The sequence below is a fragment of the Typha latifolia genome, chromosome 14, assembly GCF_019914945.1.
Source record: "Typha latifolia isolate L0001 chromosome 14, TyphaL0001v2, whole genome shotgun sequence".
Classification (NCBI taxonomy): Eukaryota; Viridiplantae; Streptophyta; class Magnoliopsida; order Poales; family Typhaceae; genus Typha; species Typha latifolia.
Window position 1 is genome coordinate 3361875 of NC_133099.1, and position 16235 is coordinate 3378109.

Here is a 16235-nt window from a genome sequence, read left to right on the forward strand (position 1 = left end):
ACATGTTTGGCGATGTTCATATTTTTCATTCAGGGCAAATTAGTGTGAAGATTGGTCCTTGCCATAAGATCATTAAGAAAAGATTGAACTTATATCTCACAAGGCATCATCTTTAGAGTTTGGACAACTTAGGTGAGGGTGAGGTTAGGTGTGGTTGAGAAACTGAGATACATGCATCTAAATGGAAGTACATGGTGATGAGTTCATATTAAATAATAAAGTAGTGCTAGCGGTGCAGGGGAATAAACTCACAACACACATCTGTTTATGCCTTTGCAGGGAATTTAAATTTGTGTGTGTCTCACAAAACCATTTTAGATTCATGGTACAAGCAGATGGTTTACTAGATACAGATATAACTTCCTTTATACTATAGTTACTTCACTGAATGCCACATATTGTGCAGCTGTTACATGTTTGAGATTTACATTTTTTGAAGTTCAGGAAGTATGGTAAGTGTCCTGAATTTGAATCAGTCTAGAAAAAAGAAAACCTATTTGAGCTTGAACCGATCTGGTAGAGAGCTGGTTTGATGTGGTTTTGATAGGATCTGATACCAATTGATAAGTTCCGATACCACTTAATGAGTTCTTGAACCAAAGATAGGCTACACAACGATTCCTTCAAGATTTGAATGTATTACAGGAATTAGTCCGCGCGGCCGTGGAAAAATATTCGTCAAATATTCTTCAGTATTCGAAACTAATTGGGTTAGACCCGTAACTTCCTGATCTACAACTTTCATATTTACGCCCTTTGCAGATTCGAACTGTAGTAGGGACGAAAACATAGAATAACGTGGGTGATGGTCGTGGTGACGGGTGGAGTGGATGTTAGGGTCATGGATTAGTATGAAGATGAAGGTGGATGGTGGATGTGATTAAGGGTTATAGACGAAGGGAATGAAGTGGTCGAGATCCTAAAAAAGAGGGGGGCTTGACAGTCGAGGGAGATTAGAAGTTAGGAGAAACCTTGCCAACGGTAGAGGTAGAAGGATGATGAAGAGGGAGAAGGGAGAAGTCCAGAGAGAAGATAGGAGGCAAGAAATCAATAATTCAATAGCATAATGAATTTGGTTGCCATCCACATATATATAGAGGCTAGCCAACAAGTCCTAAAATAATATGAAACCCTAATTCTAGAGGATTCCCGTCGATCGCGTTCGAACGCGCCCGGTCGCGTTCGAACGCACCAAAAGATGTTCTCTGTATGTGCGAACGCGATGCAGGTATTCGAACGCGGGCGTTCAAACTTGCCCGACCGCGTTCGAACTCGCCCGACCGTGTTCGAATGCACAATATGCGTTCTCTGTATTTACGAACTTGATGCAGGCGTTCGCAAGAGCGTTTGAATGCGACCCCTCCTGCGTTCGAACGCGATCTACAAGAATGTTATTTTAATGAAAATATATACTTAATGCAATAAGAAAAGATCCTATCTAAGTGTATTAGGTTCACTATTAAAATGATCCTGCTCGAGCTTGGCTCGGTTCTGACAGAATAGTGGTAAGCTTAAGCTTGTCTTGTTTACTAAATAAGCTGCAAAATTGAGCTCGATTTTGGCTTATTTAGTGAGTGAACTATAGTCGAGCTTAAGCGGCTTGCGAGCTGACTAGCTTATTTGGCTAACAAGCTCTTCGATACCCGTATGTCAGTTTGTCCAAATATCATTCAGATTTGTAAGTTGATTAGTTAATATTACGTTGCTAATAGTGATCTGTATCCAATTACCAAGTTTGATATATTTTTTGTTTTTTTGCTTCTATTTACCTCTTCGAGATCATAGATACATGCCAGCAATGATACAATGAGATGAGTAGGTTGTACATGACGAAATAAATTCTTCTCACATCCTGCAGTGGCACTAGGTGAAAGAAGTTTATGAGTATGCAGGTAATAAGATTGTTGCTGTGCAGAACAATTGCTCATATGATATCATGGAGTAAGGTATCTTAGACTTGTAGTTATAGTGACTTAGTTCAATTTCTTAATGTAAACAACGCTCCTATGATGAAGCTAATGCATGTAATAGTCCTAGCCCATTGATCTATTATTAACTATTTTAGCTAGGGGATAGGGATTGCCGATTTCTTCTCTTTTTGTCCATTAAATTATTGTGGTATTGCTTGGTAGATTCCGTCGGGTTAGATTGTATCAATTGGTATCAGAGCTTTTGTGGCCGATTGATTATTAAAGTCTATTATTCTACTTGTCGCAAGGTCGTGGAGGATGTCAAAGGATGCAGGTGACATTGGTCCAAGATCGTCTCGATGCGCCGGAAGTGATTCAGCAACAAGCAAGGAAGCAGTTGGAACTTGGGGAAACAATACAGACAACAAATAATAGCATTGATGACGTGAACGTGTGGATGTTGTGCATTGTGGAGGCATTGAAGGCTCGCCTGTCGTGCCTATTGGGGTAGTTGAGGGCATTCAGGTATGGGGGGAGTTCAACCCTGAATTACCCGTTTGGGCATTCTAAAGTTCTCGAACAAGATACTTTGGGTTGAATATTCAAAGCAGAGTAATTTGTTGCATACCAAAGAACACAATAGGTGGAGCAGATTAGGCTTGCCATATTCCACTTGCAAGATATGGCCTTGCAATGGTTCCAGTGATTTTAAAAGAATGAACCTATTAGCAGACTGGTTAGAGTTCATTCAGGGTTAATGTCGAGATTTGGGTCGTCTGAATATGATAATTCTTATGTAGCCTTAAAGAAGTTGTATTTGGCGAAGACTGTTAATGAATATCAAAATGACTTCAAGAAACTAGCCTAAGAGAGTACGGATGGCTAGATTTAGCATTGTTGAGTTGCTTCATCGGAGAGCTCTAGGAGGAAGTACAATTGGAGTTGAAACTTTTTAAACCTCATGCTATAGCTCATGCCATGGACTCCACGCATATGCACTGGGATTGGCTGGTAAAGGAAAAGCGAATCCGATGATGAGCAGGGATCTTACCCATGTTAATTGCGACCAGCAAGAACCCAAGGTTGGCGTCAATAGGTGCCCAATTGACAGAATGCGAGAGTGATTGGAAAATGACTTATGCTTTAACCATGACGACAAGTTCATTTGTGGACACTAATGTGAATGAAAATAACTATTCATCCTCGCATCCAATTCGGACTTTGATGACACGATGGATGGGGAGCTGGTCGAAGCCTCACTAGAGGACATGGTGGAAACACTAGAGATTATCTTGCATGCTTTATCTAGGTGTATGACGCACAAACTATAGTTTATAGGATCTTTGGACGGAAGGACGGTGTCAGTTTTGGTTGATAGTGGGAGTCACAACTTTGTGAGCAAGTCTATCATTTGGAAGATTTAGGGTATGATATATCCTACTACACCGTTTTTCGTATTGGTGGCTAAATGAAATAGACTAGAGTGTATGGAGATTTGTTGGATGCGGAGGTCTAATTGTAAGATTATCGCTTCCTCATCGATATATATATCCCTTGGGATTACAAGACTGATGTCTTGGGTTGTAGTGCCTACAAAGTTTGGGATCACCTTTGATTTTTAATGTCATGACCTGAAATCGAAATCATGACCGACCATGTAACTCAATAAATTTGAGGTAGACGAAGCTTTACTAGTGAATTCTCTAAATCCACAATAACAAGGAATTCAGTATGAATCACTAATTCCAAATAAATAAACTCAGAAGGGTAATAACAATATCCAAATATCACGGCTAATGTGACACCAAATAAACTAAAAATAATAGACAATTTGGAAACATAATGATGCAAAACATGGTGGAGAGAAGGAGATGAAAGAGGAAATAAAGAGAGAAAATGAATGAGGTTTCACACATCCACCCTTAAAATGGTTTCACACCAATTTTCTCAAAGGAGAGCAAAATCAAATAATATTCATTAACCTCAAAAGAAAATATAATGGATATATATATAAACATATAATGGAAATAAGCAAAAGACATTCTAAATAGAAAATAAGCAAAAGACACTCTAAATAAATAAAAATACAAAATCAATCATAATCAAATCCCTATAGGGGAGATCATCAATTGTCAGCGCCTTCCGTGTTAGTACATATGCCATCATGTTCTATTAGTGATGTTCGCATCATTCTCCCTGGGTGGGAGAGAACTTGATTTTATTGAATATACTCCTCTATTGCTCTCATACTACTTTAGGATATTAGGGTGATGCCTCTCTAAATCATGCGATCAAACCATGTGTCATCAGATGTAGGTCATACTTTTAATGTACTAGTTGAGATAATCATATCATCTAAAATTTTATCAATTTTGTATGCTGTGTTAGGTGGAATGGTGGAAAATGGAGGTAAAGAGGGTCTCTCATAAATAACCTTATTGGTAGTCTCACTAACTAGTGGGCTATCCGGAGTAAAATCTGGATTTTTATAAGCTACTAAATCCTCAATATTAAAAGAAGAATTGATGCCAAAATTATTTGGTAGATCTAGAACATAAGTATTATTGTTGCTTTTCTTGAGGATTTTAAAAGATCCGGCACTTTGTGCATGCAATATTTTGACAGGTTCTAGAAGGGAACCGTTCGGACGTATTCAAACTATCACATAGTCTTAAACATTAAATTCCTTGAATCTCCTTCTTAGATCAGCTTGAATTTTATAGTTAGCATTATTTTGAGCAATTTTGTTACTGATTTTTTTATGCAAGTCATGAATATGTGATGCGAATGCAAATACAGGCTCAGACAACCTATGATAATGGATCATAGAAATGAGATCTATAGGATGTCTAAGTTTATAACCATATACTTCTTTAGTTGGACTTAGACTTATTGACCTATTGACAGAATTATTATATGCAAATTCAACAGTTGGCAGTTTTTTATTCCAATCACTTGGATTTTCGCCGACAAAAGTTCTTAATAAGTTTCCTAAACTCCTATTGACTACTTCAATTTGCTCGTCAATTTGTGGGTGGAAGGCTGTTGAATACTAAAGCTTATTTCCCATTTTATGCCATAGGGTTTTCGAAAAATAGTTAATAAATTTTACATCCCCATTTGACACAATGGTTTTCGAGATCCCTGGTTTAACGATTTTATGAAAATATAATTTCACAGCTCGAGAGGCATCAAAAGTTCAAGAATAGGATATAAAGTGGGCTATCTTAGAAAATTGATCCACTACCACAAGAATGGAGTCGTGCTTTCGACTAGTTTTCAGAAGTCGAAGTACAAAGTTCATTCTAACATCCTACCAAGGACAGTTAGGAATAAGCAAAGGTGTGTACAATTTCGTATTTTGTTTTTGCTGCTTAGCGAGTTGACATGGTGGCATCGACCAACAAATATCATAACATCTCCCTTACTTGGCCAGAAAAATCGATGTTCAGTAGCTTTCATAGTTTTCGCATGCCTAGAATGTCCTGCTAGACCTTGGACATTCAATTATCAAATTAAAATATCTCTTAACGAGGTGCTAGGAATGTATAACTTTCGAGATTTAAATTGATAACCATCCTACAAGATGAAACTATCTATTTCTCGAGTCATTCTGTTGCTTAATAGGTTGTAAAATTAATGAAAATCCTGATACGATATCGTATTCACTTTTGATTTTATCAAAGCCTGTTACCTCCACATTTATTTTTGAAAGAAGTATCATGTGACGATTCAGTGCATCAGTAGCTTTGTTCTCTGTTCTAGATTTATGTCGCAAGGTGTACGTATAATTCTGGAGAAATTTAACCCACCTGTCGTGTTTGGCGTTAAGCTTCTTCTGGGAGTTGATATAATGAAGAGCCTCATGGTCAGAGAAAATAACGAATTCTTGTGGGAGCAAATAATGCCTCCAATGATGAAGAGATTGAATCACAACATAGAATTCCTTATCGTAAGTGGTAGACCGCTGTCTAGTTTTATTTAGCTTCTTATTAAAGTAGACAATTGGATCACCTTCTTAGCTCATGATTCCACCTATACCAATTCCATAAGCATCATATGCGACCTCAAAGACTAGTAAAATCGGGGAGTCGCATTCCGGGAGCTTCCACCATTTTTCTCTTGATTTTGGCGAAAGTTTTGGTGGCACTCCTTGACCACTCAAATTCACCTTTCTTGAGCCACTTTTTAAATTTGTCTTTGAAAAGATCGTGGCTCTTGCCATCATATCTAGCATGTCATCCAAGCGAGGAATGAAAAAATGGTATTTTATCGTTATTCTATTAATGACATGACTATTAACACATATACGTCAAGTTCCATCTTTCTTCGGTGTTAACAATGCAGGAACTGCGCAATGACTTAAGCTTTCCCTCAAAAAGTCTTTTTTCAATAGCTCGTCAACTTGTCGTTTAAGTTCAATGTGTTCAGTTGGATTAAGTTGGTAATGAGGCAAGTTGGGAAGAGATGCATTTAGGACGAGATCGATAGCATGTTGAATGTCCTGCATTGGTGATAATTTATCAGGAAGATCCTAAGGGAAAACATCCAAGAATTCATCACTCTCGGGAGTGACCTCAAGAGGAATCGATTCACGGGAATTACTCACGGGAGTGATCTCAAGAGGAATCAAAATAGAAGTTCCTTCACTCATCTCACGTTCAATGTTTTGGGCACAGATCAAGCTGACTTTACTATCAACCTGTATGGGATTAGGCTTCTTTTCAGCATTGCCATTTCTAGTTTGCAAGGGAAATTTTTTGATATTCTTACCCTTGTGTTCTAACATGCAGATATTTGAATGACGATGAATATGAACATCATTATCAAATAGCCAAGGCATTTTAAGAATAATTTGACCTATGTCCATGGTTAAAACATAGCACCAGATTTTATCCTTGTAAGTTGTGAATTCTATTGGGATCAAACACCACTCTTTTATCTCTAGCGTGGTTGAGTTGATCCACGAGACATTGTACGGATTAGGGTGGGGAACCTCTTTCAGGTTTAATTTAGAAATAATGGTAGAGAATACGATATTTATACAACTCCCATTATCCACAATCACTTTGCAATTTTTTCCTCTAATTTTTGTGAATGTGTGGATGGAGCTACGCTTTCAATCATTGTTGACTTTAGGTTGAGAGAGGGAGCACATATGATAATATGTAATCTTGTAGAGTATGTGTCTCAGGCATCTGATAGTGGTTTATATCCCTTTGTCTTCAAAATCTTCTTCTTTCCCATCTACATGGTGAACATATTCATCAGTCTTGACACTTATAGCATTTGACCCAGGGATTAATCTTAGAGAAGTCCTCGACGCTCCTATCCTTGTATTCTACGTTAGGTTGTGAAGGGCTAGGAGTAGATTGATTATAAAATTGATTGACATATTTGGATTGATAAGGACCTATAGAGGACTTATGAATCTGAGGCCTAGTTTTGTGACTCCTTGAGATGTGGCTAGATCTAGACTCCTCTAAGTCTTGAACTAAACTGTAGGCTTTTTTCAAAGTATCAATGCACCGAACCATCAACTTATCAAAAGCCGCAACGTAATCCTTAGCTGACTTACTTCCTTGGGTAAGTCTATTCCACTTGTCTAGTAATCTAATAAGGTAATAAGAAAGTGAGAGATATTTACGTTTTAGCTCATTTTTCATATCAACTAAAATTTCAATTGGTAGTTCACCCCTAATCTCATGAAAAGTTTCAACATTGGTCTAGTATTGATTTGCTTGCCTAGTCAATTTCATGACAACAAACCTAATTTTTCGGATTTGGATAAGTCATACCATTTAAAATAACAATCAATGTTCTTAATCCAGTCCAAGAAGTATTGAGGGTCTAACCGACCATCAAATATTGGAGCATCAACTTTAATGCTTCAAATATACTGTTCATCAAGATCTCGCTCATTCCCTTAAAAGTATTAATGCGGTAAAGGAGTGAGAGACTCATCGCGTTCTGGATTGAAACGATAAGCATTTTGAGGAGCGGTTTGCTCACAAAATTTTTCTATCCTATGTAATCGTTCATTAGTCACTATACCCAAGTAGAATATGTTGAGTATCTCTAGCCTATTGATTTAAGGTACCTAGCTGACCCATAATATCGTCGAGTTTCTTAATAAGTTTGGGATCCATACTGCTACTTCTGAACTCATTAGATTCATTGAGGAGATCAACCTTACCTATACGCATTGGCATACACTAATATGCAATGAATGAGTTAACTTTTTATTTTATTTTATTTTATTTTTTGTAAATTAGAAGAAATGCAATAGTTTTCTAACCTAAGGGAATGCAAATGTCCCAAGATATCTCAAAGCTCATGGACATCATTACCCCATCGACCAAAATAATGTGACCTAGGTACTCCACTTCTATGTGACCAAATGAGCATTTCTTTTGATTTACAAAAAGTGCATGTTCTTGCAAAGCAACAAGGATGAATTGTAAGTGTTGTACATTCTCCGCCTAAGTCCTGCTATATATTAGAATGTCATAAAAAATTTATAAGAACGAATTTTTGAGGGCCAACCAAAATATATTATTCATTAATGCCTAAAAGTAGTTGATGCCCTCGTTAAGCCAAATGACATCACCAAGAGCTCATAATGTCCATCACGTATGGTTCCAAGGGAGTTTGGTGCTGCCATTATACTTTGATCAAAACATGAATCTGCTACATGAGTACTAAAATATGGCTACAGTAGAAATTCATGGGTGTTGTAGACATATAAACAATTGATGAAGATTTTTTTCTGGCGAGGGATGCAAGTGGATGTTTGTAGGTATGTTCAAATCTGTTGAGTTGTTACAATCCCTGCTGATTTTGGATCGTATTTGGGAAGATTTCTCGATGGACTTTATCAGTGGGTTACCTAACTCACAGGGATATTTGTCATCTTTGTGGTGGTTGATCGATTGTCTAAGTGCGGTCACTTTAGAGCCTTAAAGCACCCATACTTTGGTAAGTTGGTCGCAGAGGCATTTGCTAAAGAAGTTGTCTGCTTGCATGGGTGCTAGAGACAATTGTCTCGAGCAAAGACCCAATGTTTGTTAGCAGCTTCTAGCAGGAATATTATCATTTGCAAGGGACCAAGTTAAAAATGTGTTGCTCTATCACCCACATACTACAGTCCTAACTCGCTCTTTAGAAACTTATTTGCGGTGATGTATGGGAATGCGTTCAAGGCAGTGAGGCGAAGTGGCTATCTTGGGCTGAGTTATGGTATGGCACATCCTATCAATCGGCTTCACAAATGATCCCCTTTGAAGCAGTGTATGGAAGACCGCCGCCAATTGTGCATTGCTATGAATATGGCTCTACAAGGTTGGTGTTGATTGTTCAGGAGCTGAAAAGCCGTGATGAAATCCTATAGAGTCTATTGGCAACTTGGATGGTTGTATGTAAATGAATGAAGTTTCAGCAGGACAAACATCGCGAGAGTTCGAATTTTAGGTAAGAGACTGGGTATACCTCAAGCTACAATCATATCGATAGATGTCGGTGCAAGTGTGGGTGGACAAGAAGTGAGCCACTCTGTTTTATGGGTTGTTTGAGGTTATTGAAAGGATTGTATTGTTGGCATATTGTTTGCATATTCCGAAGGGGTCACATATACATCAGGTGTTTCAGGAGGCGACATCATGTAGGTTGTGAAGGAGGAGATTTAACAAGGCAAATAGAATTTGGGTTGGACGTTCGAACACCTGGCTGGGTTCGCCACACCATTTTAATGAGTTGAGGACATTTTAGATAGATGAATTTTTTGTTGATGCGTTTGAACACCTCCCAGAATTTCTAATGCTCGACGACCAGATTGTTATTTAAATTAATTAATTTCTAAGAAGTTTGTTTGGTTTAGGGTTTGTTTTCCTTATTTAGGTGATTAGTTTAATTGGGAGACTCTTATATGCTGTTTTACTTGACTCTGAAAACTATTAAATATTCTTCTCTCTCTCTTTTCTCTCAAGTCGGCCAAACTAGCTTGGGGGTTAGGGTTTGTTCGTTTTTCCTTATGATGAACACTTGCCGCAGTCTTGACCAAAATCCATGCTTGACTTTAAGTTACTTGCATTCAAGCACATATTCCTTGTTGACATGATATTGAAGTAGATTTAAGTGGACTTTTCCTCTACTTTGAAGTGTTAGGATTCTGATTTGTTATTTTTATGGCATAAATGTTTCTCTGAAATGCTATATGTTTTGGCTAGTTTAACAGATTTTTCCTTGATATTGTGGAAGGTCCTTCCTTCACTCTTTATGTATTATCATTCAATCTTGAAGAAAATGACCGTTAATCTGTGTTCAAAGCATGATATACATTATTGATCTGTTTTCAAACAACTTAAGTTTCTGGGTCAACTGGTTATCTAACATAATATTAGAGCTAGTATGTTGTTGAAATTCATAGGTTCAAATCTTGTTAGTCTGCTTTTATTCCTTATTTTCTGATATTGTAGTATGGCGGGCCGCACATCCTGCTATAGATCATCTGTCCATATACATTGTTACGAAGCGTGTTAAAGTTATGATATACATTGTTGGTCTGTTACCCGAAAGCTTTAGCATTTAGCTAAATTGACTATCTTAGAACTTGAAATTCCTTGTAACTTAGCCATCAAGTTTTGTTCTAACTACATGGTTTTTGTGGTTCACCTTAGTCAAATGAGGTTTGAAGCATATTGAGACATCAATTTGTATTAGCTTTTGAGGTAGAAAGCTTGTGAGAGTACTTTAATGTTGCACAACATGAAGCTACGGTTTTCTGCCTTTTCCTCTGTTTGTAAATTTGTATGATCCTATATTAGTTCATATTAGACTAGTAGCCCATTTTACTCAGTGACGATGATGTTTGATTAGATATACTACTTGTGTCCTTGTAAAACTGATTCATTGCCAAGCTATACAGTTTTCTCTATGTTTCTCTGTTTATATGATGCTTGATCAGTTTATCCTTGACTAGTAGCTTCTCATTTGTTATGATGCTTGGTTAGTTTATTTTTGTCTGCTCTGCCCCTGTAATAGCCAATTTGTTGTCCATGTGGGCCTCAACGGCGTGTTCCTTCCTCTTGTGGAAACATTTGTAAGTGCTGAATTTAGCCTTTGCATTCTTGCAACATTTATTATGTACCTTTTTGTTACATTTAATTTTTGCTATTACCTACATAAACAGTTGATAAGTTGATGAAAGGGAAAGCAAATACTGCTCATTGTCTTCGGTTTCCAGGTGATTGGTATGATACTTGGCATGCATCATGCTTTTGTTATCTTGAAATTTCATAAGCATATTGAGCATTTGGGTGGTGATTGATATGAGCATTGCAGTAAACTAAACCTCCAATTTGCTTTCCTTTTTAATTTCTACAGATTTACTTTTGATTAATCTGATAAGCATTTGGTGGTCCATTTGTTCTGCTTTGACTAGATAATGTGATATTTCTTTGCAACTCATTCTTGTTCTTTTAAAAATGTTATAAATCAATCTATGAGCCTATGAGATTTCTTGATTTTGATGAGAGAAGATCATGCAACGTGCAAATCTCTGGGTAATGATTTGTGTCATTACTTGGTCTCATAGTTTAAAAGCAATAACAGAATTGATATAGAAATTTTTGCATTTAGTGCCCTTGAACTTTTGCAGCAGTAAGAGTGAGGCCTTCTCATTCCCTTAATATTTTGTTCATGTGTAGTTTGTGGGGTGTTATGAATAATGATTTGTGTTATTTCTTAAAAAAAATGTATATATACATCATACGAGGTATGTTGTCCCTCAAGCATAGTATAATGATACATGCACATTAACACCCCTCCTCAAACTCAAGGTGGATTAATCACAAAGAGTTTGCTAATAAGATATTTAAGATGAGGAGATGGATGAGACTTGGTGAAAAGATCAACAATCTGCTCAGTGGAATATATATGAGAATGATTGATAGTGCCAACTAGAAACTGATCTTAGGTAAAATGAGCCTCCACCTGGATGTGCTTAGTCCATTCAAGAAATACATGATTAGTTGCAATCTGTATGGCAGTCTTATTATCACAATAAAGAGCGGTAGGCATAGGAGTCAGGACACCCATGTCACCTAATAGATATCTAAGATGGATGATCTCCTTGTTAGTGGTGGACATTCCTATTATTTTTGCTTCCATGCTAGAGAGTGAGACAATTGCCAGCATTAGAGTAGGCTCGAAGCACAAATGATGAATTTGCATGTATCAAAAGAGAGCGAGTAAGAGTCCCTCACACATATCTCTGAGAATATGAAGAAATGCTTCATATTGAATAGATCGAGGAGCTGCCACAAATTGACTAACTATACTGATGGCATGAGAGATATCTAGTCTAGTAATACATAAGTACACAAGTTGACTGACAATCTGCTGATATCCCATGGTACACCATCTGTGGGATGAAGCTTCACATAAAGCTCAAAAGGTATATTAGTTGTTCTATCATCAGATATAGCAACCCGACTAATTAAATCAGAGGCATATTTTTGTTGAGGTAGAAGTATACCTCTCTCACCTTGAGCAATCTTAAAACCTGGAAAATAATGTAAAAGCCCCAAGTCTTTTATCTGAAAGTGCTAAGACAAGTGCTTTTGTAAAGACTTGATGAAAGCCAAATCGTCATCAGTAGTGATCATGTTGTTTACATAGAGTAACAAAATAATCCTCATGTAGTGATGACTGCACAAACATAGCCCAATGTAATCAATCTTGATAACATAGCTGAAATGCTCAAACCTTGCTTAAGTTGACATATAGCACGGTGAAGGCGGCATATATGAGATGAAGGAATAAATTAGCCAGACGGAGATTGCATATAAACTGTCTCAAACAAATCACCATGAAGAAAAACATTCTTCACATCCGTCTGAAATAAAGGCAAATGATGAACTGCAGCAACTATAAGAAGAGTATGAACTATTGTCACTTGGGCAACATGAGCAAATGTCTCCTTATAGTCAATGCCATACTCTTGAGTGAAACCTTCGACAATAAAATGCACTTTGTGTTGTTCAACAAAACCATTAGTTTGTCATTTAATCTTATAAACCCATTTGCAGCTAATGGGCTCAACTCTACTCGGAAATGGAACAATATCCCATGTCTAAGTATGCTCAAAGGCTTGAAACTCCTCAACCATAGCACCCTGCTAGACGGGATGAACAATAGCTCAACTTTTTAGGTCAAGAGATGGTATTAGACTGTGACGTGATGCTTGTCAATCAAAGAATTAATGATCTTAGGCAATAAGGGATCATACAAACTTTGCTGGGGATTGAGATTGACTCAGAGTTCTAGTACCACTTGTTGTAGAATTCAGACTTTCTTCATACGAAAAAAACTCGTCTCATCTTATTTTGATGGAGGGTATATATGTTTGTGCTATGCTCATCTAAAGGAGGCAATTATGATGTGATGCACTTATAAGAAACTTAATTTTGTTAACTTAAATTTGACAAATGTTGTACAAATTGATGATTCTTATTAGCTACCTTTTCTGCATAAACAAAAAACATTCATAGAGAACATGTGTAAAAATAGGCTTCAAAATCTCTTATTTAATTGCCAATATAAGTTAATGATGCTTCCTTTTCTGGTTAGAGTTATATAGAGAGCTTAGGTGTTGCTTCCAACCTAGGCTTTTTGAAATGAATATCTCATTTGTAGAAACCTTCTTTACTTGTGATTTATTGCTATCTTTCAGATTGTTATTCGATTGCGTAGAGGTATTACCTTTTTCTAATGTTGTACCTTGTTTCTTCCGGATAGGTTTCATGTTTTTGGAATTGGAAAAAGATCACTTGGATTTAGTGTCAGAATTGAAGTGAATAAAGGTTCTTCTATATCGGTAGGTTCCCTTCAAACTTTTAATTGTTGCAAGTATGCTTATAAGACTTCCTAGTCCTACTAAGGTTGTTATAATATAGAACCTAAATTTAGGGTGGTGTCAAATAAGCTTGTCTGCTGAGAAGCTGCTCGCGCTCAGCTCATTTATGGCTCGATTTGAGCTGCCTTGTTTAATAACCAACAAGAGTTCGAGCGTGATTTTTGAACTCATTCTATAAACGAGCCAAGCTCACGCTAATCTTGTCTCGCTCGAGCTCTGCTTGAAACAACTTGATTAAAGAATAGGTATTACATTAATGAAATACTATATAAGTAATAGGAAAGTTTTATCAAAACAGTGGTTGAACAGTTGGTAGAGGCAATCTAGTCTTTAGGGTTTGAGACAAGCTGGAATTGGTAAAGCTGTTAGGTCTTTAATATCACACCTAGGGTGCCTTGGGTACTCGCGCTATTTTATATACCCTTTGTGTACTCATATTTATGATCTCCTCAATCCTCATAACTCATAAGGGAATGCAAATGGTGGATCGAGTTTGTCTGTTGATAGATTAAAGTGGAAATTATTTTCAATCAACTGGAACTTGAGCTGGTTTGGTATTAGTTCAAGCTAAGATCTACCTAACCCTTAGCTAGCCCATTTATAGGGCTGTCTTGCATTATTGAAGGTATACTGCATGTGGTTGTCGCTGAGTGGTATATAATACGACACTACTATATACATATGTTTATAAAAGAACATACATATCGCATTTATACAAATGACAATAATATATACATGTTTCTATGTGTTTATATATATTCATTATATGCATGCATGACTTATGTGTACATGCTCTTATTTGAGCATGTAAGCATATATGGTGTATGTACGTGCATAAATATGCATTTCTATGTGTGATGTTGTATTTATGGCCTTTTTTTTCTTTTTTTTGGTGGTGCTTTTTACTATTACAAAATTTGGCAAGCATTGGCATGCAGGGGTTGTTACCTATAGTTTTTTCATCTCTACATCAATAATGACATGGGGGTGTTTGTGATATTTCTCCTTCCCTAGCCCTCATAGTATTATTTGCAAGTTTTATTTTTTAGATTTTTTGCAGATCATAAATTTGGGAATCACATTGAGGCTCATAAGATGCTCGAATCAACTGCTACAGAGGCCATAATTTTTGGATTTTGCTATGCATGTGCAGAATAAACGCTAGATATTTTCCAAAAATCTTGAGAAAACTGAAAAGTAGAAAGGTGTAAGTGAAATTGGTAACCATTGAAGGATGGTAGTTCATTCATTTATTGGGTAGTCTCTTATAAATTTATCTAATTCAGGATGAAAATTTGGTCAAATTGGGAAAACTTGAATTTTCTTATATTGTTTGTCCTAAGTCAGATACAAAAAATCAGGAAAAGGTGAACTTGGTAATCATTGAAGGTTAGGTTAGATTTTGTAGATCTTCTATGAATGGATCAACTCAGAAAACTAACTTGTGCAGTGAAATTTTGGGTCAAATTGGAGAAAAAGCATCCAAATATCCAACCTTTTGTTTTAATTAGAGAAGTCCGGGATATTTACTACACAAGCAGAGTATTATTCTAGGGTAAAATCTGCTTGATATCTGTTTTTTATGCTGATATTTAAAAAAAATGATTGGCTGTTCTTAGGACTTAGGATCTCTCTCTCTCTCTCTCTCTCTCTCTCTCTCTCTCTCTCTTTTTAAATACATAATTGCATTAAAGAAACAAGCTGCAATATGAAGACATGTGAGGGCAGTGTCAGAGAAAAAGGATAGGTGAAATATGATAGATAACTTACTAGGCTTGATGCCACTTCTACATGCTGCATTTGTTCATCTTATCTCTCTTCTCTTATTTTTTCCTCTTCATCTTTATGGTTACCCTTCAAAAGATCTACTATTTAGTTGATCAACTTTCCAGTGATTTAAACATTTTCATCATGTTGGTGCTCTATTGCAGGAGGTTGTTGTTGGTCCTGAAAACAGAACGGTGCTGTCCAATGACAACTTTTTAAGAGTAAATCTTATTGGTGATTTTGTTGGCTATACGAGTATCCCATCTTTTGAGGACTTCTACCTTGTGACACCCCGAGCGGTATACTTAACAGTTATACATAGGTGTCTTTAGTATGCTTACATTCTCCTTATTTATGATGTGTTGTAGTGTTTCTTGACATGATCTGCACTAAGACTCTTTACAGAAAAGCTTCTAGTATAAAATTTGTTTCATCCACATTGGAGCTTCGGGGCTTGTTCAAGCTCCTGCTTCCCATTTGATGTTTTTATTCCTTAGTTACTGTTTCTTTATAACAATTGTATTTTGTTCTCTGGAAGATTAGTTAATATTCACTGTCTAACGGATTGTATGTTTTGTAATATATGTATGGATTTAGGGTTTCAGTTTAGTGTTTAGGATTTAGGGTGATAACTATTGCGAGAA

At 36.7% G+C, this 16235-nt stretch overlaps 1 protein-coding gene across 5 annotated transcripts in view; it reads left to right on the forward strand.

Moving 5' to 3' along the window:
* Positions 1-9795: 9795 nt before the first annotated feature.
* The window catches only part of LOC140800687 (protein HAPLESS 2), a 28343-nt gene continuing 21903 nt past the window's right edge, over positions 9796-16235 (forward strand). For 2 of the 5 annotated variants that reach the window (XM_073155460.1, XM_073155462.1), the window contains exons 1-4: positions 9796-11007; positions 11098-11158; positions 13707-13785; positions 15756-15890. In XM_073155460.1, coding sequence (XP_073011561.1) covers positions 11109-11158; positions 13707-13785; positions 15756-15890 — 264 coding nt within the window. In that variant the 5' untranslated portion in view covers positions 9796-11007; positions 11098-11108. Of the gene's footprint in view, positions 11008-11097; positions 11159-13706; positions 13786-15527; positions 15572-15755; positions 15891-16235 lie in introns of those variants that run through there. The other 3 variants (XM_073155461.1, XM_073155463.1, XM_073155464.1) reach the window with 3 other exon arrangements.